This window comes from Pogonomyrmex barbatus, unplaced genomic scaffold (assembly GCF_055798465.1).
Source record: "Pogonomyrmex barbatus isolate J1 unplaced genomic scaffold, ASM5579846v1 scaffold19, whole genome shotgun sequence".
NCBI lineage: Eukaryota > Metazoa > Arthropoda > Insecta > Hymenoptera > Formicidae > Pogonomyrmex > Pogonomyrmex barbatus.
In genome coordinates this window covers 4,491,273-4,519,223 of record NW_028297115.1, presented here as the reverse complement: position 1 = coordinate 4,519,223, position 27,951 = coordinate 4,491,273, and the positions used below count along the sequence as shown (strand labels likewise).

At 30.2% G+C, this 27,951-nt stretch overlaps 2 protein-coding genes and 3 long non-coding RNA genes across 12 annotated transcripts; 2 read left to right on the top strand and 3 right to left on the bottom strand.

Annotated features, from left to right (window-relative positions):
* Positions 1-130: 130 nt before the first annotated feature.
* On the top strand, positions 131-5,706 carry LOC105432689 (uncharacterized). 5 transcript variants are annotated; one of them, XR_016138915.1, is made up of 4 exons: positions 132-2,250; positions 2,364-2,601; positions 2,840-3,131; positions 3,388-4,109. It is a non-coding gene; the product is annotated as an uncharacterized LOC105432689 (long non-coding RNA). The 5 variants fall into 5 exon arrangements; XR_016138916.1 differs by adding an exon at positions 4,854-5,706 and having other exon boundaries at positions 135-2,601; positions 3,388-3,890; XR_016138914.1 differs by having other exon boundaries at positions 136-1,482; positions 2,119-2,601.
* Positions 5,707-6,539: 833 nt separating this feature from the next.
* Positions 6,540-8,093, bottom strand: LOC105432697 (uncharacterized). Of its 3 annotated transcripts, none has more exons than XR_016138911.1 (3): positions 7,478-8,093; positions 6,913-7,389; positions 6,540-6,700 (listed from the first exon to the last, which is right to left on the bottom strand). It is a non-coding gene; the product is annotated as an uncharacterized LOC105432697 (long non-coding RNA). The 3 variants fall into 3 exon arrangements; XR_016138910.1 differs by having other exon boundaries at positions 6,913-7,207; positions 7,298-8,092; XR_968420.3 differs by having other exon boundaries at positions 6,913-8,093.
* A 1,565-nt stretch (positions 8,094-9,658) lies between these two features.
* On the bottom strand, positions 9,659-12,030 carry LOC148936951 (uncharacterized). Its single transcript, XR_016138939.1, has 3 exons — positions 11,406-12,030; positions 10,830-11,078; positions 9,659-10,712 (listed from the first exon to the last, which is right to left on the bottom strand). It is a non-coding gene; the product is annotated as an uncharacterized LOC148936951 (long non-coding RNA).
* Positions 12,031-15,414: 3,384 nt separating this feature from the next.
* Positions 15,415-22,556, top strand: LOC105432701 (Interferon-related developmental regulator 1). Its single transcript, XM_011647634.2, has 6 exons — positions 15,415-15,693; positions 18,302-18,774; positions 19,804-20,057; positions 20,134-20,377; positions 20,498-20,713; positions 20,788-22,556. Exons 1-6 carry the CDS (start codon positions 15,660-15,662, stop codon positions 20,872-20,874), a joined length of 1,308 nt encoding a protein of 435 aa, XP_011645936.1. The 5' UTR covers positions 15,415-15,659; the 3' UTR covers positions 20,875-22,556.
* LOC105432711 (uncharacterized) lies at positions 22,534-27,918 on the bottom strand. 2 transcript variants are annotated; one of them, XM_011647669.3, is made up of 6 exons: positions 27,239-27,918; positions 25,766-26,496; positions 25,578-25,700; positions 25,332-25,496; positions 25,082-25,246; positions 22,534-24,540 (listed from the first exon to the last, which is right to left on the bottom strand). In XM_011647669.3, exons 1-6 carry the CDS (start codon positions 27,276-27,278, stop codon positions 24,262-24,264), a joined length of 1,503 nt encoding a protein of 500 aa, XP_011645971.1. In that variant the 5' UTR covers positions 27,279-27,918; the 3' UTR covers positions 22,534-24,261. The 2 variants fall into 2 exon arrangements, with proteins under 2 accessions (XP_011645971.1, XP_025075433.1); XM_025219648.2 differs by having other exon boundaries at positions 25,766-26,484.
* Positions 27,919-27,951: the final 33 nt, after the last annotated feature.

Genomic DNA, 27,951 nt, shown 5'->3' with positions numbered 1-27,951 from the left:
AGAGTAAAATAAGAATTACAACATTAAATGAATCATGCATGGCATACTTGCTGCATACTTAAAGAATAATTTTCTTTTTAAAAATGTGAGTTTTTGGAAAAATATGATAGTTATAATTATTTTGAACAATAAATATTTTAAGATTAATAATAAATGATTTTCTATAAATAGGTTTGTGTTGTGTTGTTTATATTTATTGCACTTAAGCGTCTTGTTCCTTTTTTTTCCATTGCTCACAAATATATTTATTCTTCTTTAAATATTGAAAATTCTAAGCAACGCGAACCTAATGTTCTAATGTAATAAAATCTGTTGTGAAAAAAGTGGGTAATAGAATGTAAATTTTTTTTTAATTTCAAATGAAACAATTAAATAGCTTCTTTTCTAAGAATTATTATATATTAAGAATATTATGATAATTGAATTAAATTTATAATTTAAAGCTCTCAAAATTTATAAAATTTATTTATTTATTTGTAAAATAAAAAAATTTCACAAATACTTTTACACTTATTAAAGTATGCTTGATATATTACTGTAAGAAAGTTACTAAGAAGTCCCTAGGACAACCGGTGGATGGCGCCATGAGTGCTATTCAGTAACCAAAAGAGCGCCTCTCGATCGAACACGACACGAGTGAGTGACACTAGGAAAGGACCAATCAGACAAGGGCTGATGCAATCTTTGTTAACTTTGAAATCACCGAACGTGCTCCGATGCGCGGAGCAGCGAGCGACGGGGACTCTCTCCCTAGTCGGCGAATGAGACGGATGTGTCATCCGCGAGAGTTCAAGTCGAATAGTCGAAAGTAGTAATTGTAGTGAATATAGTCGAGATATCGTTACAGGCGATATCTGTTAAATCGTTGTATTACGTTGTAGACTCAGTGAAAATATAGATAAACCGCATTCTATTAAAGTTGTGGAAAAGTTATTAAGCCTGCTCCATTATCCAACGTGCCGGTCACCTCTCTCAGTGCGTGTATTAAATCATAGACAATAATTAGAAAAACGGACATTAATTCCTGACAAAACGGTTACTTTATTTAAATTTAAAAAGTACAAGAATCTTACATTACTTTACAATAAGTCTTGCTTCATTATTACTTACAAATGAAAAGAAACACTATTTTCTGCAGAATTACTCATTCTGCAAATAACACACTTTCGAACTATTATTTCTTTTTAGAAATATAATGTGATATTCCTATCGATATTCCGCAAATACGATACTCTGTAAATAACACACATAACCTCAAATAACCTCAAATTTTCCTTTAACTTGCATAAGTATATACCAATAAGAATGCATTAATGTATAGTATATGTCAAGCATGCGCAAAACGTTTCCGGACACTTTTAGAAAAAGAGAGACATTTCTCTCTCCAACCTCCCACAGACATAATCATGTCTATATTACCAGTCCATACATATAAGGTCTATGAATGATCGGCAGGAGAGACTATGGAGATCTCTATCAAAGGTGAATTCCTTTTTACCCAAATTACTCAAAATACTGCGAGAAAAGCTTTGATATAATTATGATATTTATAATCAGAATATTTGCCTGACGAAAGCTACAGAGCGATTTTTGTAAGAAAATGTGTGAAAAGAAATTCATTTATGCATAAATAAATTTGCACTATAGAACAATAAAGTGCAAATATTTTTATCTATTGTAAACTTTTTTTTAAGAGCCAAATTGCAAAATTCGACTCTGTAGTAAGAATCATATAATTTTATAAAAAATACCTAGGAAAAGGTTCATGGCAGAATATTGCTTCTACGAGATGATATATGGGTGTAATCAAATATATATCTACACTATAAATAAGGAGTAGAGATAGTTACATTTATTTTAATTATTTAAGAGCTAAATTGCAAAATTGGCTCTGTAGGTAGCTTTGTAAATGTAATTGTAAAAGAAATTATCTTAATAAAGTTTCATGACGAAACATCGTTTCTATAAGACAAAATATAATTGAGTACAGATCCATATCTGCACTCAATTATATTTTACTGTAAATAAGGAATAGATAATCATTTTAGATCAAGTCGGAATTAGCCCGTCACTCCTGCCGATCCTTAAACTACATAGCTAATGTTCATGATATTGTAGGCATTATAGACATAGTAGTAGATAGACCGAGCATGCTATATATCAGGCAATGGGCGATATGTGCGAGTGAAAAAAAACAACACCTGATTTTCTCTCTCTCTCTCTCTCTCTCTCTCTCTCTAATAAAAGAAGGTGAGGAAACATTGGGAACTGTGTGCATAATCCCTATCATAGATGTGCAATCCATACCTCAGCCAATCAGAGTCTACTAACGTCATAAATTGACAATGAGTCTCTTCTTATAGGGTCTCTAGTCGAATGTAAGGAGAATACTTGATTGTAATTGGTCCATTCTTACAGCCCACAACCCACGACACCGATACATGACGCATTGTAGAACAGGCCTTAAGTCTTAAGCCATAAGAAATGGACGAATCATAAACAAAGAATAGGATGAGTATTTATCATGACTTGTGTCGACTTGAGCTGACTCAAGTCACTAACTCCTAATGTAATAAATGGAAAGCACCTATCTGCGCAGAAGTTAGTGCGTAATAGATCTTTTGATCTAAATAAAATATCATTATCAGTATTTTATTAAAATTATTATTAAAATTATTATTTAAAGATGATATACATATAACAATATAAGTTTTTTAATTTTTTGTTTTTATTTTACAAATATACACAGAAATACATGTACTTTTATATAGAATTACAATACAAAGCATATAGAAGTTATATATAATAATAAGTAAGTTAATAAATAATTTTTTAACAGATAAATGAAAATAATTGGATAAATGCAATTTATTTATTGCATAATGATAGTATTAGCAGTGACAGTAGCGATAGTGACAGCACTTAGTCACATCCTTAGTTCTTTAGATGAAAACTACAATCCGTTAGAAAATAACTTATATGAAAAAGATCTGCTATCAGCTCTTCTTCAGCTATTAATGAATGGGCGTAGACATCATGTGCAAATTTTCTCGATGTGATACATAGGAAAAGTGATGAAGAATTTAAAGAAGATTTCAGATTAAATCACATGATTGTGAATAAATTAATAGGTAATTATTGTGATAATAGTATTAAGTATTAAGTATTAAGTATTATTATTAATAATATTAATTTTTTAAGATATTTTACCTTATAGTAATAGAAAAAACGTCCCGTTTGACCACGTTGCAATTGATCACAGCCACTCACAGTGGCCGGTGCCTAGAGGTTTTCTTCTGTTCAAACGCTATGAGTGGCTGGTCAATTGCAACGTGATCAAACGGATCCCACCCGAAAAAACTTATTTTAATTGCTAACTTTTTTTAGAATCTTTTAAGGCCAGCAGATTTATGCCAACAAATGAATTTGGAAAAGAAAGAAAATCTACAGAACTATGTTTGTTAGTGACTCTTTGGTTTTTAAGTAACAAAGAACCACATCGAACATTATCTAATCTTTTTGATATATCATTATCATTAGTATTTCGTATTATACGTCGAATCATCGTGGATCTGCACGATGCGTCCGACTCGTAGGAACTCCCCAGCGCGCCCACCTGCGAGAGAGTATTTGAAGCGTCCTTCCTAGCCCATCCATATTTTCTCTTTAAAATAATTATCTCGGGCCGGACGTAATAATATTCTACACAGATTTTATACGATTAATCTTAGTATCTTCGGTATGATCACAGTACATTCAGTATAAATACAGAATATTTGTATAAGATCATGTGCTAATAGGGTATATTCTGAAGATGAGCTTAAGAATATATACGAGAAATGATATCAAGATCAATACCATCAAGATGTCATAAATGTTCTCTATATTAGGTATATTAGGCAATAGTACATATGATCACAGTACTTTCAGTACGAGTGTAGAATATTCGAATGATGTCATTGTGCTATTAGGATAGTAATTAATAATGTTATTTCATTATTTATTCATTAAAAATGATTTAAAAATGACGATTAAACAATATATTTATAATAATATATTTATGACAATATATTTATGACAATATATTTATAATAATATTTCGTAACAAATAGTACATTTATTTTACATCGTTTTTTAATACACTGACAAAAAAATGACCTTAAATAATCGTCATAATGACGTCATCTTGCTACTTGAGATACATAGATTTTATACGAATAATCTTAGTATATTCGATATGATCACAGTACATTCAGTATAAATACAAAATATTTGTATGATATATTTGATGCTTATGCAATATTTGATGATTGTATTATGTACTGCTAAGATATATTCGGTATTCTGAAGATGAGCTTAAGAATATACGAGAAATGATATAATCATCAAGATGTCATATGAAGGTTCTCTGATATATTAGGCAATAGTACATATGACCACAGTATTTTCAGTACGAGTGTTGAATGATATCATATGCTATTAGGGTTCTTAATTTGTGGTGACCCAGAATCTTTTCACGATATTCGAATGTTAAGAAGATCCCAGCTTTTTCATACTGCTGAACAAGAAAGAGAAACTCTTTTTTCAAACAAAACTTTTTTGTTAGGAGATAAAGTTAGGAGATAAAAGTTATAATGGAGTAGTAAAAAAATGGATTGTCCTTTCAAAGATAATGATAATTTAATGATCGAACAAGAAGCATTTAATACAAAAATTTCAATAACTAGAGTTGCAGTTAAAAAAGCTTTTGATATTTTAAAAGCTGAATTTTGTCAATTACATAAATTACCTTTACACGATGTTCATTTTATGACTCAAATCATAATAGGTTGTTGCTTCATAATTTATTTTAGATTATGAAGAGTTTAGATTATGAAGATAACAGTGAAGATTTTTATAATAAAAATCCTGCAGCAGAGAAAAATAATTTTGCGTAAAATTATAATGAAGAAGGATGAGAAATTATAGACGAAGAAGATTTAGAAGATCGTCAAACAATATTATTCAGAGAACTATATCCTATGCAATAATTTATCTATATCTATAATGTACATATCAGATAATATATTATTGGATAATATATTATCCAATAAAATTAATATTCATATGTTCAACTTGTAATAAAATTTATTTTACTATTCAATATATATTAATTATACTTATGTCAATCATCGAAATAATTTATTATTTATATATTACTTTTGTAAAAAATTTGTTCAAATTATGTTCAAATTATACTTTATTTAAATTTATATAAAAATAATATTAATAAATTCTTTTTTTTACACAATAAATATGTATAAAGGTATAATACTATATAAACAAATTTTAATATTTTTATAAAAGCAGTTTATAATTTACAAAAAAATTTCTAAAATTATTATTTATGTTATTTAAATCAACAAATAAGAATATAAATAAAAAACAATCAATTTAATTTTATTCATTTTTCAATAAAATTAAATAATTATATACATTTAATTAATAAAACATAATAATATAATAAGTTTTAATTATTTATACAAAATAAGAAGAAACAAAATAAAATCAAAAAATAAAATATTTTATGTTTTATTTATAGTTTTTTGTATTATATATATTTTGAAGATATAATAGTATAACAATTGAATATTTAATCATATGGCAATATCAATAATTTTAATTATTTATAACACAGATATTTTTTGTTTTTTATATTTTGCACATATATAAAAATATAAAAATAAAATCTTAAAAAATATAAAAATAAAATCTTTTAATATAAAATAAAATGTCTCTTATTTGAATTAACTAAACACAACAAAATTCACAAATCTCGAATTATTATTTAATATATATGTATGTATTCTTCCATATATGTATTACGTACATTATTAGAAAATGTTAACATATTAAATATCATTTTAACTTTTTTCAACAAAAACATAGTATTTCAAACAAAAATAGTTTTTAACTTTATAACACAATTACAAATAAATTTAATAATTACGTCACATTTGGAAAAAACATTATAGCTTTGCATAAAATCTTTGTTATTTAAAAAATATGTTGTTTTTTGAGATTAAGATGAATATTATTATGTATATCGGCTTCAAATTAAAAATATTTTGTTTCTTGATTAAGCTTTTTAACAAATCACATTTTTCTTTTTGAATAGACATCTTCTCTCTGTTGTTCAGTCTTTTTGATTAACTTCAATTCTTCAAACAACATCTTTTTCTTCTTAAAAGCTATTTTTTTTAATGCAAGTTTTTCTATTTTTCTTTTATTTTCATTTTCCTCATATTTTTTTTTATCTTCATATTTTTTCTGAATGAACTGAAGATGTTCCACTATGAACCATTGCTTCTCTAACTCTAATTTTGTTCGAAATGTTTTTGAGCCTGTTTCATTCTTTTTTTTTGTACTATTCTCATTTCTGTGCTAGTATTTCCTGTATTATGTTCTTCTGTTCTAGTATTTTCTTGGACATTATTTGATTCTTTTACGTAGTCTATATTAGTTGTTATATTTTGAGTATTCACTAATATTGGCGAATTAAAAACATTTTCACTGCTTTCACTGGTAACGCTTTTATGACCTAAAATTTCATGTTATCTTTTGTCGTAATCATCAAAAATCTTCGGAGCATTTCTACTTGTACGATTATAATCTTTTTTTTTAATGCACTAAATTTCCATCTTACTTGATCACTTGATAACTATAAAAATATATTAGAAAAATATATTAGATCAGATTAATTTAATTATAAAAATATATTTAGATAATATAATATAATATATATATATATATATATATATATATATATATAAAATATAATATAATATAATAATATATTTAAATAATATTTTATATATATATAGAAAATATAAATAGATTAGGTTAATAAATATAAATAAATAAAATATTTACTGGAACTTTAAATAAACATAATTTATTCAGATCTTCTGCAATTGATTGTCAAAACTTTTATTTTTTTTTGGTGTTCAGCTTCAATATCACAAGCTTCATAAGCAGAAAAGTGCAAAAATAGCTTATTTGTTCCATATAAGCTTGTCTTTCCATTGAAATTCTTCATGAAAAATTAAATCAATTTCTCTTTTATTTGTATTTCTTTCTTGTAAAATGTTTACATCTGATATCGGTATATATTCAGAATCAACAAAATTATTAGTCAACATATTTCCAGTTTTATTCATTGTATAATCTAATATACAAAAGTGAAACTTTAGATCTTTTTACTAATTTATAACTTATTGAAGTAAGATTGATCATCTTATTTACATGTAATTATTACCGTATAAAAAAAATCCGTATAAATCCGTATATATAAAAGAAATAGCGTTGACATGAATTGTATCTTTTAATTTTGAATTATTAACTCATTTACTATCAATATAACAGAATATATACGTATATAATTAAATAAATATGGTAAGTTTGTTTTTTGATATTGGTGAAACTGAATGTCACACACCTTAATTCTTCGCAAAAGCAGAGTTAGCAAAAGTCGACTTAAGTCAATGACTTAGTTTACACTTAGCCGTCCAATCCCGGTTCACTTCAAAATGAAGTGGATTAGAAAGCATTTACACCGAATTGATCTTACTCCACTAAGAAAAGAGGATTAAAGTGAATCAAAATTAAATTAATCCATTTACACTTAAGAAATATTACTTCATTCCGAAATGAATCAGGATTGAACGGCTAGGTGTAACTAAATCATAGACACATGGCGACATAATTAAATAGAAAGCACAAATGATGATATCACTAGACTTGTGTCGACTTGAGTCACTAAATGGAAAGCACCCGATAATAATTGACTATAGCTACGGTCCATTTAGCGCTATAAAAACTTCGAAGCGTTTGATTAACTAATTAAAACAAAGAATTTTATGAATTGACCAATCAAAAAATGCTTCGAAACATTTGTAACACTAAGTGGACTGCACTCTATGATTAATTTCTTATGGCTTAAGGCTTAAATCACTTATTGTAGACTGGGACTAACGTAATCCAGCCTATATTCAACGCGTATGCCTATGTCACTAACATTGGACAAATATTTCGACATTTAGGCTCCGCCTAAAATAACGGATAATTCAAAAATAAGGATTTCTGTAAACAAACAGATATATTTTATTAACATTTTATAAAAATTAAATAATAATTTATAAAATCATGTACTGATTAAAAACAGATTTAAAATATATGAAAATATTATTTATTGTCCCTTAAATATAACAGTTTTTGTCAACGTATGTTGAATGACAGAATTATGTTTATTTTTTGTTTTACACGATCCGAAGTATTTTAACATTATTATGTTTAAACAAGTTTGTGTAACCAATTTAATTAACTCATATTTATGATTTTCAAGAATATGTAAGTTTCGTATATAATTATCAAATGAAATGATATGACCGAGTGATACCCATTTGACCACGTTCCGATTGACCACTCACAGTGCTTGAACAGTGGAAAAATTCTAGACGCTGGCCTCACCCGATATGAACTGATATGAATTGATATGCACTTACTAATCACTCACGTTTCAATGACGTCCCGCATTTTAGTTCGTGAAACATGGTAGCGTCACTGTCTAAATTAATGTTAGCGTCACGAGTAAAGTGAGCTACTAGCAATTCGTATTTATATAGTCAAAGGTTACTACTTTTAACTATTTAAAATCTGACAACATTGCATGTCTAAAGATCCATCTACAATGGAGGTAGTAAGACTGTACGAATAGGGAGTAAGAGAATTTTACCGGCATAACCCTGGAAGTAAGCGAAATGGTCCATTCCCATTTCCTACACTTTACTGCCTTCCAACAAATCACAGATGATGCTAGCAATAAGATCAGGCGCGCGTAACATATATTTGCCGATGACTGTGTTAACATACTGAAAGATATCTATTAGATTCGGAAAAAAATTAACGGAGACCGACTGGATTTGAACTCGGGATCCCTCGTCTACCAATCCGACACTTAGTCTGCACGACCACGACGGCTCCTCTCTGTTAGCTGTTTATATTCCGAATCTCTTTCATGACCGCTTACGGTCGTCTAATTCTTACAATACATTGTACAAGTGCGTTTTGTGTAATATAATTTGTAAATAATATATGAAGAATTAGATAATGAATATAGTGCCGATGGCATTGATGATATTGAAGAATATAGAGAAGATGTTGGAGATGATACAAACATCAAAAAGAACTTATTGACATTGTTAAAATTAACCCTTCGTTGTAGGACAAACGACAAAAGACATATTCTGGCAAGAATCTTTTGATAAAAAACTTGCATAGGCCTCTGTGGTTGCAATGCTCAGAGATATGTTTCCACATAACACCGAAAAATTTCGGAAAGCTTTCAGAAAACTATCAATGAAATATGAAACCTTTCAAAAAAATATTTCAAACATGTTTCAGACATGTTTCATACATAATATGTCCGCTTTGATGTAATTTCAGAAATGTTTCTGAAATATTTATGAAATATTTATGAAATATTTATGAAATATTTCAATAATAAATAAGATAAAAATGATAACAAGGGCGTTAGGAGTCAAGCGCAGTAAATAAGGCGCAAATAATTAACTGTTGAATTCTATCTGTATTTTATGATTTTTTTACATCCAAACGTTTCGATCCACTTTCGGATCATCTTTAGTAGATAAATATATCCATAATAAGAATGAATTATAAAGATAATAAATTGGAGGCTTTGCTGCAAATCTAGTACCTGTTGAAGGAGTTAGATGTCTTACTGTTCGTACTGGATTCCGAGTTATTAGTCCTTAGTTTTATAAAATCTGAGATATTTCTGCGAGATAGTTTACTATTCGAGTATAATTGTCCTCTCGAGCTTTTTAAACTTGAAATAAAGACATTTCTCAGGGATAAGAATGGCGTTGGAGAATATTGCCGCCGCGGTCCGACCTGCCATCGAAAGAATAGGACCATCATCTCTCTGAAGTACCGGTCGTGGGGATTTGAGAATATACGTGTATGTATGTATATTATAGTGTATGTATATATGTGTGTATCATTGAATTGTTGACGTGTTTTAAACAAGTTATTTTTGATAAATATCATCACATGCCTCTGTAGTCGAAAGAATAAGATGCATGCCCGATAAGCAGAAGATCCAGGTTCGATTCCTGGTTGAGGTGATATTTTTCGCAAAATAATTTCAAATTTTTACGAGTGATTTGTGGTCGATATCGTGGCACATGCCCTTCCTTCTTATTCTCTTTTTATAAACTAAAATCACCAAGTATAATTATAAAGATAATAAATTGGACACATTTTAATAATTGACACGAAACAATCAAGACGTATTTACTTTTTCTTTTTATTCATTAATAATTTATTAATTAATTGACTCTTATCTTATTTCTCTTCTCTTAAAAAATTTTTATTCTTTTATTTGTGACCATGCTTTTGCAATATTCAGTATTTATTTCCGTCTGTGTACTTCTTATTGTTATAACTGAGTAAAAGATACTCGATATCATCGATCTTCTATATCAGTTGTGGAACTATTTGGACAGAAGCTCTCGAGATATTGCACTGTTGCGTTTATCGATGCGAATCTGTGAAGTCATGGACTAATACGCTTTAAGCCATTCTTATTATGGATATATTTATCTACTGAAGATGATCCAAAAGTGGATCGAAACGTCTAGATGTAAGAAAACCTACAAAATACAAATAGAATTCAACGATTAATTATTTGCGTTTCCTTTACTGCGCTTGACTCCTAACGCTCTTGTTATTTTTATCTTATTATTTTCTAATTAAAGGAGTCTTTCTACCTTAATATTTATGTTCAATAATAAATCTTTGAAATACGTCGAAAACATTTCAATTATAATTTTCTCACATAGTGCCGAAGTATGTTAGAAAGTGTGCAGAACCTTTCAATAAAAATTGAAACCTTTCAAAAAAATATTTTATGCATGTTTCACATTTGTGTTATGTCCGCTTTTTGAAAGCTTTCTGAATGTTTTCTGAAATCTTTTGTGCTTTGTAGATATATTATTTCTGTGGTCTTTCTTAAGTTTCTGTGAAATATACAGGGTGGAACATATAGATTGGAAACAATTGTGGATCTTTAAAAAGATATGATTTTGATTATATTTTGATTATATTATATTCTGAGATAATTTTTCCTCTTACAAAATTTGGCCAGAGTCTAGTTTTTGAATTATAAACGAAATAATCTTGTTATCACAAGACGAAAACAAGAGATAAACAATAGCAGTGTACTGTGTAACTTTTCCTCAAACATATAGGGTATATATATATATATATATATATATATATATATATATATTCCAAATGGTTGGCTTCCGATGGTTTGGCTTATTTTTTTTCTAGATGTTGCCTACCATGTAACTAAACCGAGAAGTATTCCGAACCCATCATAACCTATACAGATGTCGAAGATGTTTCATTTGGAAATTCAAAACTGTAATAATAAAATATATAATTTTGTAATAACAAAAAATATTTACAATTTATTATAATGGTAAGTATTATAATAATATTATTGTAGTAAAATTTTTGTTATAATTAATATTTTTAGAACTTTCTACGCAGAAAAATTTTTCTACGCAGAAAAATTTTTGATTAAGTAGAAACAGAAATATCTTGAATTATTATCAGATTCACCGCTACTTGATTCCATTATATGTGCAATATTATTAATTATAAAAATTAATTATAAAAGCTTTTTCCATTTTCTTATATTATTATATGACAGCGTCATATGCAGTTGTACTGTTCAATCCCGTTCCGTTTCCACAATTTCACAATATAGCGATAGTGAACTAGTAAAAATGGAACGCTTGCATAGCACACTATAATGGCAGTCATGCTGGCAGTACCGCCAGTAAGTTACAGAACGCAACCCCATAGTTACAAAGCTGTTTGAATTGAACACAGCCAATAGTATTGACAGCCTGCTTCTTACACTTTTAGGCTATGTAAGTGTCGGTCTACAATAAATATTTAATCTTTAAGCTGTAAGAAATTGACTAATCATAGTCGAGTATTCTTTTCATATTCGATTATAATTGGTCAATTTCTTACTTCTTAAAGCTTAAATCACCTATTGTGGACCGACACTTAGAAAACATTTGAGTACCCCATCATCATTATTTATCTTTATCATTTTATCTTTATTTTTCACAGAATGTTAAACAAAAGTAAAATTATGCGTAGGAGCATTCGGGTGACGTTTCCGAACTTAGTCTTAATGTGATTGGTTATATGTAAAATAAGAACCAATCAAATTCGACTGCTATAATAAATTTCAAGTCTCGCTTTTAAGCTGTCTGCTGTCATTGCAATCAGTCCTTAGAAATATATTACAAGAAATATATTAAAAATATAAAATTTTTATATATAAAATAGCAATGCACAAAAGATTACAAGAAGTAAACAGAAAAGTAACTAAAAAGTAACAACTCGTTACTTTTTGAGTAACTATAATTGTTATTTTTTAATATGTTAATATGTTTAATATGTTATTTTTTAAAATCGGTAATTTGTAACGGTAACTAGTTATTTTTTTAAAGGAAAGAACTATAACTGTAACTAGTTACTTTTACAAGGTAACATTCCCAACACTGTAGCTCTATTCTCTAACTTCTTAATAACAGTTTCACTAGCTAGGGATGTCGTTACGCAGATTTAATGACACTGTAACGAAAAATGATATTCTGTAATTTAACATAACGATAAAGGTGCATTCATTTATACAGTCACTACAGATATCGTTCGTTTATTCCGTCTGCGAAGATGACTGCAGCGCAGTTCGTCGTTCGTTTATGCAGGGATGTATCTCATCTGTGCAGCTATCTCGGAAGTCCTGCTTTGGATGGTTTAGTGTCGGTCCACAATAGGTGATTTAAGCTTTAAGAAGTAAGAAATTGACCAATTATAATCGAATATGAAAAGAATATGATTAGTCAATTTCTTACAGCTTAAAGATTAAATACTTATTGTGGACCGACACTTACTTGCAGTACTGCGTAAACGAACACCAAAATGAATTTTATTAGAATAAGAAGCGAAAAGGGTCAGAAATAAAGAATTGATCCAAGTAAAATAAGAATAATCAGATACAATTAAAATAAAAATAAGATAAAATAAAAAAAAATAAGAAAAAATAAGAATAAAATAAAAAAAAATAGAAATAAAAATAAGAAGAAATAAGAAAAAATAAAAATAATAAACAAATATAATTCACAAAAAATTAATATCTAACTTTTAAATAAAATTCATAGATTAAATATTTTTTATAATATCTATTATTTATATCAATTAAATTTAATATCAATAAAATATTATCTTTTATACAATAAAAAAGTTTTATTACATTTTAATTATTCGAATATAAATTTATGTATAAAATTGTCTCTTTACTTATCATTCAAATAATCAATTTCTATTGGAAGATACGATGGGAGCGTCCTAGATGCGCACATTTCAATCACTCATCAGCCGATGCCTAAAAATTTTCTAATGAGCCTATCAAAAACTTTTTTATTTAATCGACCAATCGGCAATGTGTCCGATTGGACCTCATCCTTACTCACGCAGTTATCCGTTCGGTAAATTTCGATTACGTGACAAGCAGATGAGAAAGCAATGGATGTACAAAACACTGCGTATGGATGTACAAAACACGAATGCATTCTAAATGTCGTTAAAAGTATCGATAAAGTACCGAATTTTGTCGTTAAGATTTCGAGGGATATCGGATCCCTCAATAAGCCATAACGACAGCATAATTAGACATATCAATCAATAGCAACGTTCCGAAGCGGCTCCGAATAATAGTACGGAAGTGTGCAAGAATAGTTTTATAATTTAAATATATGAACATCATAAACTTATTTTAAACATATCATCAAATATTAAGAAAAGCATGCAAAAAGTAATATTACAATAAAATATATAAATTTTAATTACAAGCAATGTATTATCAATGTTATAATATTTAAGGATATTAAAATAAATAAATAAATAGATATAGGTTATATTTTATTTATGAATTATATGCAATGTAAATCAGATATGTTTTTAATAAAAAATTTTAGATAAAAAGTTAAAATTTTCTTTTATTTTTAAGGTAAAATGGCTGAAGGATATTTGGCATGGAATATATTACTTAAAAAAATTTTTTAATTATATAAAAAAAAATTTAAACAAATAATTTAAATAATTATATTTAATAACATTAAATTACATTAAATATAATTTATTATTATTATTATTATTATTATTATTAGATATAATTAGAAATAAAAAATTTTTTATTTAACAATTTTTTAATAAGATGTTTTTTTTATTAACGTTGCGCGATTTTAAACTTTTTCAATATAACTTCAAGCTTTGAAATGGATTATTTTTACAGAAAGAAATGTTTAGTACAAAAAATATTACAATATATAAATTTAAATTTATTATAAACTTTATTTTATATTTCGTAAAATTATTTAATATTTCATATAAAAAAAGTAAAGAGAAGATTACCTTTCAAAAATGCTTTTATGCTTTGTTAGTCCACGATGATTGATCCGATCAATGCTGAGACAGAGATCACTGATCCGGATTAATCTAGGGAAATTTAAAGCGTCTATTGGTTGAGTGCCACTGCTTTGTCCGATCAAGGGGTTAATCATGTAATTTCACGTACCTTATGTATACATACCATTATGTATCACGTACCTTATATACATCAATCGTTATACGTGAAAAGTTTCATGCGAAATGTCAATGCGTGAAAAATGAAAAGTGAAATTTTTCATATTTATGTGTATATTTTACATATTCATATTCATATTGCTGTAAAATTTTTTCTGCAATTATTATTTTTCTATGGATACGAGACAAGGGGGGGGGGGGGAGAGAGAGAGAGAAAGAGAGAGAGAGAGAGAGAGATAACGTAAATAAAAATATAAAAATTCAATGTTGAATAAAATTAAATATAAAAAATTATAAATATATGAACATGTTCATATATTAACATAAAGTTAATAAATAAAGATACATAAAGTTAATAAATAAATTATTAATATTATAATATATTATAATAAATTAATGTTAATATTATAGTACATTTAGTATAACTAATTGTTTAAATTTTAGGCACACGAACTTTCAATTATAATTGTTGATCTTTAAGAATAAGATCTTTTTTTTTTATCTAATATCAAAGTGTTTTTATATAATATCAAAGTAAAACCGTTACAGAACAGGCTTATAATTCGTGTTTAACATGACGTCATACTGCCACATGCATGCGTAGAAAGAAGACTGTGGGCGCGCGAATCGCATTCGGATATCTTCGGCCATATTCGAGATAGATCGAGCACGTTCGCCTGGTGGCCGGGGAGAGAACACAGCAGGAGAAACGACGAACGATCAGTGCACTTGAGAAAGCCCATTGTAGGCTATCTCGACGTGTATGTTCTGAACGCTCTACAACATGTTAATGAGTTTTCATCTACTCCCAACGAAAAATTCACGTGGCGTATTCAGTATACGAAAGAAAAACACTAGTTCGAGACATTTACCCTCTTGATCGAGTCTTTCATTTAGTATCAATTGTGCAATAAGCAAGTTGAGGAACGATGCCAGGCAAAGGGGGCAGAAGAGGAAAGTACGGTAAGAGCGAATGTGCGATTCCCGAGTTGTGTGACACCTCGATACAAATGTACCGTCTCGTCTTTCCCTCACTCCTCTTTATTCGAGAGAAGAAAAAAAAAGGAAGAGTTCGCGATCTGGTGAGAAACGAATGCGCGTCACGTGCTCGGCATTATTAAATTATCGATTCGCGCATCCGTCCGTCCATTCATCCATTTGTCCGTCTCTCGATGATTCATCCGGAATGGAAGTTTTATATATTTCATCGACTTCATTTACGTCACATCTCGCCTCATCTCGCCTCTCCTCGTCGCAATCGCGGCGAGCCTACCTGCTTTCCGAAAGCAGATCCGAGATTTGTCCATCGTCATTGGGCATCTCTATCTCTATTTTTCTTTGTCTCTCCGTCTCCTTGGCGCGCGAAAATGCATTTCTCGAGACTATGGCGGACGCTACATGGTTCCCCCATGTGACTTTCATGCTTTACTCCCCTTCCTCTCCCCTTCATGTTTCCATGACACATGGAACTGCTGACACGCGTTCCAGCAACGGGCCTCTTTTCGTCACGATAACGCGAAACACTTGGAGAAATATGTTTTCATAAGACATGCGGGAATATTCGCGCTCACGTGAATAAAAAAAGAGCACCTCATAAGAGGTTATAAAAAACGTTATAAAAAGCTGTCAAGCGCGACAAAAAATGTGACATCGTACATTGTAATCGTTTACACGTTTTATGACGCAATGACGACATTAATAACTAGTTGAAATAAATTCTTAATCTAAATATTCAATTATGCGAGGCGAATACATTGTGCATGTAAAATCTCACGCAATATATAAAACACATATATTTTATCTTTTAACTTTTGAAAAAACCTTGAAACGATAAAACGACAAAGGAAAACTTTTTCTTTCGTTTATTCGTTATTCACATATAACGCTCTTACCTCGAAATCGCAATAAAATACACGTAAATTGCGCAACAGGAATTTGCGCAACAGGAATTTGCGCAATCGATCGCAATCGACATGATCGTGATTGCAATGGATTATATGTTATCTAGATTTATCAAATTCAATTGTCTTACAGTACATCTCATTTCTTTGATATCTATCTTTCTAACCATGATCAAATCGATTATCTTCGTGCAAAAAATACTTCCTATCCCAAAAGAATTTAACTTTTTATCTTCTTTTTCTCACCAATGAAATATGAAATGAAATGAATGAGATCTTTAAACTGCGAGTTCTTGTTATACCATATTGCGCATCTGTTGAAATGAATCAGATTTTGCATATTTTGCTGTGTTGCATGATTCGGCGATAACTATAATCTTTTCCAGACGATGAACCTTGAGTATATCTGAAAAAATTCGTGACGATTCGAAAGTTACAAACTTGATTAACGCGAAATTATTTATACGATGCTTTTATACGATGCTTTCAATTATTTGATGGCGCGTTCGTGTACATTTTTTACAAAATGTGGATAACTATGGAAATTATTGTTTAAAAATATATTTAATGCAATTTGTGCGTACATGTATGACGAATGTGGTCAAAAATATATACTTATTTTTATGTAACATTATTTATAATTACTATTTATAGTTTATTATAAGAAATATTTGATTTTTAGTGAAGTATAAAATATTATTGTTATTAATCACGTTAGCACATTTCATATCTTTTATATGAGACATTTTTCATACTGAAATTGAAAAATATATTCATTGTGTAATCTTTATCTTTACTTAAATTGTTCTCGTTCTTCACTTTGAAATATTAACTTATCTGTTAACGAAACAGATATAGTTTTGTAGATTTCACATTATGTAACATGACATTCACTTTCAGGAACTATTATTATTTTTCTCAGGATTTTAAATTACTTGTTAGTTGTATCGTTAGTTGTGCATCGTTTTCGATTGACATGAACTTTCAAACTTTAAAACTTTAACTGTCTATCTATTATTGATAAAGATAAAGTATTATCGAATCATTTTCAAACAATTTCTAAAAAATTGCTTTTCTTATGATTAGGAATATCAAGATTATTAATCTTATTAAGATTACTAATCTGCTTAATAATCGCTGATAATTGTATGACAGCGTAATAAATAAATTAAAGATTACAAAGCCGGATTCCGAAAAGGCGTGTAGGTATATAGGCGTATTTATCTAGAGATTCATGTCACGTATAACGTAATGCACGCATATGCGCTTTACGGAATTCAACCTCTATATATCACTTTATTAACAGTTTGTCATGCATATGTCAATCATTTCACATTTGGCTTTGCTAATCATAATTAATATCCCGCATAATGATATAAAAATAATTTAAATCCGTGCGTGCGTGCGTGCGTGCGTGCGTGCGAGCGTGCGTGCGTGCGTGCGTGCGTGCGTGCGTGCGTGCGTGCGTGCGTGCGTGCGTGCGTGCGTGCGTGCGTGCGTGCGTGCGTGCGTGCGTGCGTGCGTGCGTGCGTGCGTGCGTGCGTGCGTGCGTGCGTGCGTGCGTGCGTGCGTGCGTGCGTGCGTGCGTGCGTGTGTGCGTGCGTGCGTTATACACGTACAGAAAGCTACATACGTAGCATGACTAAATCATATGTTTTATATTCTGACAGGTGGAAAAAGAGCTGAGTTTACATCTGATGAGGATTCGATCAACAATGATGCGTGCAGCGATACCAGTGGCCAATCTGACAATCGTAGTATGCTGGAGGATGCAAACGACAACGAGGTAGATGAGCTCGCGCAGCAAGAGGCGTTCGAAGAGAAGCTGAAAGAGGCGATCGATGGGCTGACGCAAAAGAGTGCCAAGGGCCGGCTCATCTGTTTCAATGGAATCGAGAAAATTTTCGCCATCAAGTATATACCCGATTTCGTGGAGGACAGAAAGATGACCATCACAGATGCCGTGGAGCGCGGCCTGAAGAAAGGACGGGGTGAAGAACAGTCAACAGCGGCCAGATTGAGCACTCTGCTGTGCATCCAATTGGGCGCCTTCGAGAGTGCCGAGACAGTTTGCAGGGATCTGAAATCGATTCTTACTTTCATAGCCAACGATAATACAGCTTCTGTTCATGCTCGGGCCGAGGTACACACAATATGAATATAAAAATAATAAATATAAATGAGTATAGAAAAACAAAGAGTAAGAAAATTCAACTATTTTTTTTCGTTTCCATCAAACGTTATTCATTTATTTTGTAATGGAAGAAAAAAACGAAATTAAAATATTGTAATAAATAAAAATACTCATTTGTTTATCGGTGCATTTTGTTATCATTCCGCTATTCATATTCAATCATACTCATTTCTATCAATGCCCATTAATTTTAATTTCAGTTTAATTGATTTTTTATCTTTCTTTAATTCATAAAACTAGAAAGAAAAGTAAAGTAACAAGTTGGACCAAGGTTAAATTTAATCTAAATTGTAATAGAAATAAATGTCAATCTTATAAATGTAAATTGCATATTCTACATTGTAATGTATTGTAATGTATTGTAAATGTGAGCAACAATCGATAATCAGTGACAGATGCGATGTGAATGAAAAGATCAGTGTCGATAATCGTCACAGTAGTCGATGCATTAACATAAGCCTCTTATTTATTTATATATTTTCGATATAAAATATAATTTTTTCTATAATAAACAACAAACGTTTCTTTTGTTTACGTGCCGAATATAAGTGTAACGCGTGATATAACAAACTTGCAATAGGAAACGATTAGGAAATGCAAAATATCAAAGGGACTAAATGTATTTGAAAATGTACATGTCGATTTATAACTTTAGATGTTGGCATTGTGCGGAAAAAAATATAAAAAATATTGAAAAAATAAAATTAAATAAAATAATTTCATGTCCACAATCATAATTGTGACTTTGTGAGTAAAACTAAAATTGAAAGTTACGATTTATATTGAAAGTATTGATTTTTATTAATCTATATAGATTGAATATTTTTTATCGCTCTGGAAATTCACTTTTACGTACTATAGTCTCATTTTTTCCTCTTTTAATACTCTACATATTACATATATTTTAGATCATTAAGACGGCACGTTTGATATACGATTCACCGATAAAATGATAAAATTTTTATAAAATAATTTCAGTGTTGTTGGGCGTTGGCTATGAATCAATTCTTATCAGGCAATGATGCGACCGACACCATGGAAATTGCACAGCTACTTTCATCTATCTTCTCTGGTTCTTATTTGAAAGGAAATGGCGCGATCGCAAACATATCCACGGACGTGGCAGCGCTTCACGTGGCAGCTATCTCATCGTGGACTCTGCTTCTCACGGTTATGACATCTATGGATATCTACAATTTGTTCGCCAGTGGTAGAACCAACAGTTATATGCCGTAAGTCGTCAATTGTCGAGACATGTGGGGACGTGATTGCCAAACTGCGACAACTACGGCAAATTTTCTCTTTCAGTTCACTGAATCGATTGCGTGAATTGCTGAAATCGCCGCATCTCGATGTACGCCTGTCAGCCGGCGAAGCACTAGCAGTAATATTTGAACTTGGTCGTGATTTCTCCTGCGACTATGAACAGAATTGGGCACTTGATCTGATTGAAATTCTTAAGGAACTCGCCACAGATTCTAACAAGTATCGAGCTAAGAAAGATCGTAAACAACAACGCGCTAACTTCAGAGATATTCTACATTATATCGAGGTAAAAGCTATATATCATGCACGCTGGTTATCCTAAATGTTTCAAAAACAAGCTCGGAGATGCCTCATGCTAACACTAAGATACAACGGGTAGATACTGGACGCTTCGTTTTACTTTTAGGAAGATATCGTTCCGGAAATGCATGTGAGATTTGGCCAAGAAGTTTTATACTTGGAGGGATGGTGCGCGAGAACTCAGTACAACGCCTGTTGCCGGCTGTTAGGCACTGGTGTTAATTTTCATCTTGCTGAAAACCAACTCTTGCGCGAGATCTTTCATCTCGGTAACAAAGTTCTACCTCCACCGATTACGATCAAAACGAGTAAATTAGAAAGAGTAGGTATTAATAGAAGCATTTGCTCGTTTTAGTTACAAGATTAAATATCAGTTTTTCTTTTTTCGATTTATAGACGTTAATGAATGCAGCCGCGTTCAAAGCACGCACTATTCAGCGCAACAAGAATCGCGACAAACGATCTGCAGCTATAGCACCGTAATCATACTTCTGCTCCTAATACCGGTTGTCTCATTTTAGTGTAAGGCGCACAATGGAGGAAATATTAGGAATAAGAATAAATATTAAATTTTAGAAATAAAAATTTAGAATAAAAATTAAACGTAAGGCACACTGAATACAAGTAAGTATAAGATATGACTATAAGATATTTTATACTTATTTATATTCATTGTGCGTTGTATTTAATTTTTATTCTGAATTTTCATTTCCAAAATTTAATATTTATTTCTGTTCCTAATATTTGCGCATTGTGCGCAGTCCCTAATACGAATATACTTCAATTTCTCTTTTAATTTATTGCAACTATAAATTTATAATAATAGAGTAAATCGCTATTGTCGGTCAAAATTGTACAGATATTCCATGTAATATGTATCCTCTATCCTTTCACAAATTTTGTCGATGTGAAATGTGATCTATCTCGTCACTTTATAATAACTATATTTATTTAGTAATGTTTAATAAAGTCCAAGTGTATATACAAGTTGAATATGTATATATACAATAATGCCGATAATAATAAACTCATTTTACATAAATTATTTTATATATAGTACGTGTATTGAATCTTTTATCATTTGAATGTCTTAAACTGTTATGATTGTCGCTGATTTTTTCTTGTATATACATTATTTTGGCAATGAAATTAAATGATGTTTCAATCACTCAGATGGAATTATATAATGTTTAGTTCAAACATTTCTCGTAAATTTCATTGTGCAAACGGATACTACTCATAAAATTATTTCAAATACATTTATAGTGTGTGTGTATATATAATTAATAGTGTAGTAACTATGATGTGCATTCTAGAAAATTGCCATCATCTTGTAGACAAGCATTTCGAATTCTCATTGAGAAGCTAACGAAATGCTGGCATATGCCAATTCTACGATAGCACAACATTAAGGTGTTTTCTAGTAATTATTAGTATTGTGTAAATGAAACACTTGAAAATTGACAACGCATTCACAGAATTTGCTATTATCAATATTACAATTATATTTTTTAAGAAATAATATCTGCAATATATAAAGCTATAACATGACATACTTCTATTAATCAATGTATTTATTAGTATTTGAGCAACCCCTCGAATAGTTTTTGTATCAAACAGCATTAACAACGCAGTTCCTAAACACGCTAAAACGTATTCCGTTTGACGTCTCTCTGAAATCATCTCATCTTTATTGTTCATTGAACAATGTTCACTAGGAGAGACGCTCTGAGATGCATCAATTTTCACAAAATTTGATAATATTTTATTGATTCCTTGAATACACTTTGAAATTTTTTTTTTCTTTAAGAAAAAATGATCTCCAGTCTCTTCTAATTTGTAATTTCTTCCCAGTCAATATCAAGGTGTATCATTGAATAAGAATTCTTAATATTTAACTTTCTTGGTCATATTGATTGTACAAAAACTTGAAACGTTTGCATTTACAGTGTAATCCAATAAGTCTCAATGTTCAACACAATATAGATGTAGTAACTATAATAATTATAGTCTAGAAACTATACCCCCCCCCCACACACACACAGTAAAGCGTATGAAACATTTAATTAGAATTGTACATAATTACATAATGTAAATTGTAACAACGTATTCAATTAATCTAAAATATAGGTTAAACAAAAATAAATGTAAAATTATCTGTTTTATTACTGTTTTACAATTTTCTCCACAAAACATTCCAACAAATATCTAACAGATTTCGTTACCTTTCGATTAAAAATGTTGATCACAGTCACTTTGATTAAAAAAGAACGTACAACGTAAAATACAATCATAAAATCGTACAGTGATGTAATATTTTAAGTACATTTCAATCTCTATATCTACTTTTATAATAATGATTATGACACAGTTTTATATAAAAATAATATAAAGCATATAATTACATGACTTGTCATTAATAACAAGCGTACAATCATAACAACAATCTATTATTTAAGAAGAGGAAAAAGGGAAAGAGGAATATCAATATACAAATGTAATAAATATATTACATAAATTTTTGAATTTACACAAGTGTAGAATTCTTATTTATATTAGCAGCGAAAAATATAAAATTCATTGATTTATCTCGTTTACTAATATATATTATATATATATATATATTTATTTTATTATATTTATTATATATATATCTTTTAGAAAATAAAAAAGTATTACATATTATAAATCGTTACAATTACAATTATAAATCGTTTATTAATGAGATATGCAGTTTGCCGAAAATTTATATCAATTAGCGTTTTATGTTAAAATTTCCCTTTGATATAAATTGATATAAATTTTCGGCAAACTGCATATCTCATTATTAAACGATTTATATAATTGAAAATATTGTATATAATACTTTTTTATTTCCTAAAAGGCAGATAAGTTATAATCAACTATATTTTATATGATATCCGAAATAAAACAAACTCATTACAAAATTAAAGAATTTTTCAAAACTATAAAAAATAAATATTCTTATGTAATTGAATAAAACAGTTTTTGTCACAATATGGTAAATTAGAATAGTGAATGCATATATTTATTAATAAAAGTATCAATCATCTAATTTTTTAATACTTTTGTTGATAAAGTTAGCATATGTATAATCCTATCAATAAGTGCATACGATTTCATGTTTATTTTATGATATATAAAGTAATTTTCCTAATAAGTTGTATCCCAATAGTCTCACATTCCTTTATTTTATCAAAAAGTAGATTATAAAGAATAATTTAAAAAAATTGGAATATATTTGTATAAATTATTGTCATTTATAGATAAAATAATTTTTTATTTAGTAGATGATGCAAAAAAAAAAAAAGAGAAAAGCATCTGTGAAACGTTTCCCTTACGACCTTAGTGTCATGGATAAGAGATAAGCAGTTCTTATTTCATATAATGTTATTTCTTGAAGTACTTGGACTTTATCTCTTATAGTGCTTATTAAGCAGATACTTATTTAAATATTTTATATAAAACAAACATTTTAAAAATAGATTTATCATAATGTTAATTGATAAAAAAGAAATTTTTATATATATTATATGAAAAAATGTACTTGCTATTGAATATTGATTGATTTATATTATTAGGACAATTGGATTATCAGTCACTTACTATTAAATTATTTACAGAGAGAGAAGAGAAAGCCATTTATTAAAATATAAATATGATTTTTATATATAAATAAACGGACTTTTTTGTTTCACATATAAAAACTAAAAGTTTAAATTATTTTTACAAGAATTTTATGTTTTCTTTTCTGTTCCTTTATTTTATTATAACTTTTATTATAATATGCTTAAATAACTTACTACTGGGATAATTTTCTCAAATTGCTTTACAAACAATTTTTACAATCTATATATGCAAATTAATCATTTGCATTTTAAATTCTTTTTCGGATAACATGTGCCATCGATAGCCCAATATTCTGGATACTTCCTTCTCCGTGTTCTCATAACTACGGCTATTTACCTTGATCCATCGATAATACTCGGGTGACCTATCCAGAATTTTCGACCAAGCTCTGTCACATCTCTTCAGGATAACGTTTCGCCGAACATATAAGCAGCGTAAGTATTTCGCGGTAGAGACAATCTCTAAAATTGTAGCAGTCGATATCTTATCTCGGATCATCTGTAAAAGAAATATTATTTATCGTTATATTGTAAATTGATAGGAAACTGCAAATGACTGTATTCCAATAGTCTCACATTCCTAAAATATAGATAGAATAGCAGTGTCTCAATTCTTTTTTTATTAGTTATTATATTAGGCATTCAGGAGAAGAGCTAGATAGCCGATGATTCGTAACATCCATCTTGAATATAAACAAGTTTTACAAATTAAAAATTTTACTTGAAATCTAAATAATTCATATTTGACGTGTAATTACTTGAATACATAAATGCAGAAAGAAGAAGATTTCTATATTTCGGAATATGTTAAATAAAAAGATTGAAAAGCTTGGACCTTTAATATTTAGTACGCGCAGCATCGAGGGAAGTAAGTCTATAGAATAGTTAGGAGGAACTTACACTCACACAATAGTAAGAAAAATTTTCATAATGTGTAAAGGTATGAATGCATGCCTGCACATTGTAAAGTCGCGTTGTTAACACCAGAATTTTAGGAAAGCCATCACAAGCTTTTTTTTTATTCAAATACAAAATGCTACCAGTGTATGCAGGTTCGGGCACATTCGGCAGAATTGCACCAACACTTCGTCCAATCTTTTGGCAAAGCTCCTGTGCAGATAGTACTTCGTTACTCCCTTAAAAGCATATACCCGTATCGTCGAGTCAAAAAACGCTCCATGAGTAAGTATCATTGACGGTGAAATCTATAAAATATTAATATATATATATATAAAAAGTTTTATACTACTTTTCCATGATATATAAATTCATAATTATTATTTCACTGACTTGTGTGTTTGGATTATCCAGTACTATACTTTGACATGGTATAACGCCATGTTCTAATAAATCGATAGGCAAAAGAATATCAGTGGCTTTATGGCTTTCTATTTCAAAATGTACTTTTAAATAGGGATTGTTCATTTTCATCTTGATCCAAGATGATCTCTTTGGCTGAAATAAAACATATTGTTGCTGTATCTATTATATAAAAGAATTAAGGAAAATGTATTGGAATATAGAGATTGTAAATACCAATCTTATAGTGGTGTCCTTTGGACTGTATCGATTTTGTAAAATATGAAGATGTCTTAATTTTGTATAACCTATTAGCTCTATTACATCCTCGTGCAAATTTTGGGGGCTAATAACTAAGACCTAAAAGTATTTTTAACGCAATGTCAGGAATCATTAGTTAAATGTGTGTTAAATGATATACTTACATTTAAGTTAATGAACACTCCTACATGTAATAATGGACAATTATAACGAGTAGTATTTATCAGTATCAATTTTGATAAAGTCTGAGTACAATTTGTACAGATATCATCCATCAAGTGTAACGCTTCATTACTCTCGAGCATTAGGTCTATCAGTTCCAGACATCTAAGATTCTGCAAGTTTCTCATGAGTCTCTCGAGTGCTTCCAGCAATTTCCCTCCTGTGCCAAAAACTCTGATTCGATCGGGATCATCCCTGTTTGCCATATTGCAGGGAAAGGTAAATTTTAGCCTTCTTATATAAGTACCCACACCAGCCACAGACGTATTGTCCGAGCCTTGCCGCTCGGCATACCATGATATCATATTCATAAATTCATAGAGATTGTAGAAATTCAGCATAGGTTCGAATATAAGCGAACGGAAGTTTCTCCCGACTTTATTCAGGCAGGTAGACGTTCTTATGTGATCCAGAACATATTGCCAGCCACTGTAGTAGTTAAATTTTCCCCGCGTGAGAGTGGTGTCTTCTAGAGTAAATGTGGACCATACGTTCTGTAGCTTGAAAGCTCGATACCATGATCGACACACCAAAGATGCATAGTAGCGCTCGCGAATAGTTAAATATGAGAATATCTCCTCCAGCAAAATGTCTGGTACCTGATCCCAAGAACTGTACTTTTTGCACAGCTTATCCTCCTCTGTGTCTTCCTCCTCCAAATCTATATACAAGGCTTGGCAGATAAAATTTGCTTTATTCTTTATAACAAACTAAACTTTTATTTACAGCAAGTGTTTTCTCTCTTTCTATCTCCTCGTATCGATCTATTTATATATGTCTACCTTGAATATGAATTATTTTTAGATAATGTCGATCTCGATTACAAATTAATCTTGAGACTACTTTCAACGATTGTTTTCCTCGCTGAGGAGTTAGCCAGAGTTACCTCTCATATGCCGATATTCTCTACATTCTACGTAATTACTACGTTTACACGGCGACATTAAATCGGTTTAGTAACAACGTAGTTAGTAATTTTTTGTATTTAATTAGACCACAATCTTAGATTTAAAAGAATGTACCAATCTAACGCAAGATTTCACTAACTACTTGTTGTTGTTATTAAACTGGATTAATGTCGCTGTGTAAACATAGTAAATGATTACACACACACAGGTGTGTGTGTGTGTGTGTGTGTATGTATAAGTATTCGAATGTTACATCAAGAAAAAAATATATACAAAACTATATAGAGTCGTGTTTACATACAAATGCACGACTATTGTCCCTTTGATCAAAACGAAAACTTGAAATAATGGACCGAGAACCCACAATCGAAAATGTAAATCGCGCAAATGGAGTATCCCGGCTCTTTCCGAATTGCGAAATCGTAAGATGAACATCGATCAATTTCATGGATCTCGCGCGCGCGACAGAGAAAGAGAGAAAAGAAAGAGAGAATATCGCGAGCTCACCCTTATCCTCTTCGTCGAATTTCCAGCAACCCTTGCTCATTTTCAATCTGATCGCTGTTCATCGACGTTACATTGAAATAATGTATCTTTTCACGATGGTGTATTTATACGCGATATTGCTAAAAATATACTGAAAAAATAGGAAGGGGCGCCCACCGCGACTGACCGCGCATCGCCATGATTTTAAATCGCCACACCTGGTTCGGATTATTGCGTTCGTCACTTCTCGCTCGGGCCATCGAATCCCGTATCCTGAAATCCTGATGCGAGACGAGAAAGCCGATTGATACGTGACGACGACGTTCTCTTCCAGTGAATCGCTCGGAAATTAACGAAGAAACATTCGACATGGAAATCGATTTCGAGGTCGACACAAGTATCATTTTGTCCTTGTTAATCATTGAAAGCCAAGAAAGATAGAGTGATACTTGTGTCGATTTGTATCACTAAATGGAAAGCACAGTATTGTTTTAAAAAGTTATCAACCAATCACAGAGTGATATTAATATCTTAAGACATTACTTAAGATGGTCTTAAAATAAGAATCAATTATGAATACTAGCCTACTCTCGCGCGCCACATGGAATCAGAAGACGAGAGGGAGGGAAGGAAAGAAAGAAGGAAGGAGGGAGAGCGGCAGAGAGGAGGGGAGAGAGAGAGAGAGAAAATGCGAGTGCGTATCCTAACCTGACTGCATTGAGTGGTGTGTCACG

Coding starts and splice junctions, on each gene's coding strand:
- LOC105432701 (XM_011647634.2), top strand. CDS start 15,660: ATGCCAGGCAAAGGGGGCAGAAGAGGAAAGTACG. Junction 15,694..18,301: donor GGGCAGAAGAGGAAAGTACG/GTAAGAGCGAAT, acceptor ATATTCTGACAG/GTGGAAAAAGAGCTGAGTTT. Junction 20,058..20,133: donor AGAACCAACAGTTATATGCC/GTAAGTCGTCAA, acceptor TTTCTCTTTCAG/TTCACTGAATCGATTGCGTG.
- LOC105432711 (XM_011647669.3), bottom strand. CDS start 27,278: ATGAGCAAGGGTTGCTGGAAATTCGACGAAGAGGATAAGG. Junction 25,497..25,577: donor AGGACACCACTATAAGATTG/GTATTTACAATC, acceptor GTTTTATTTCAG/CCAAAGAGATCATCTTGGAT. Junction 24,541..25,081: donor GCCCGAACCTGCATACACTG/GTAGCATTTTGT, acceptor TTTCTTTTACAG/ATGATCCGAGATAAGATATC.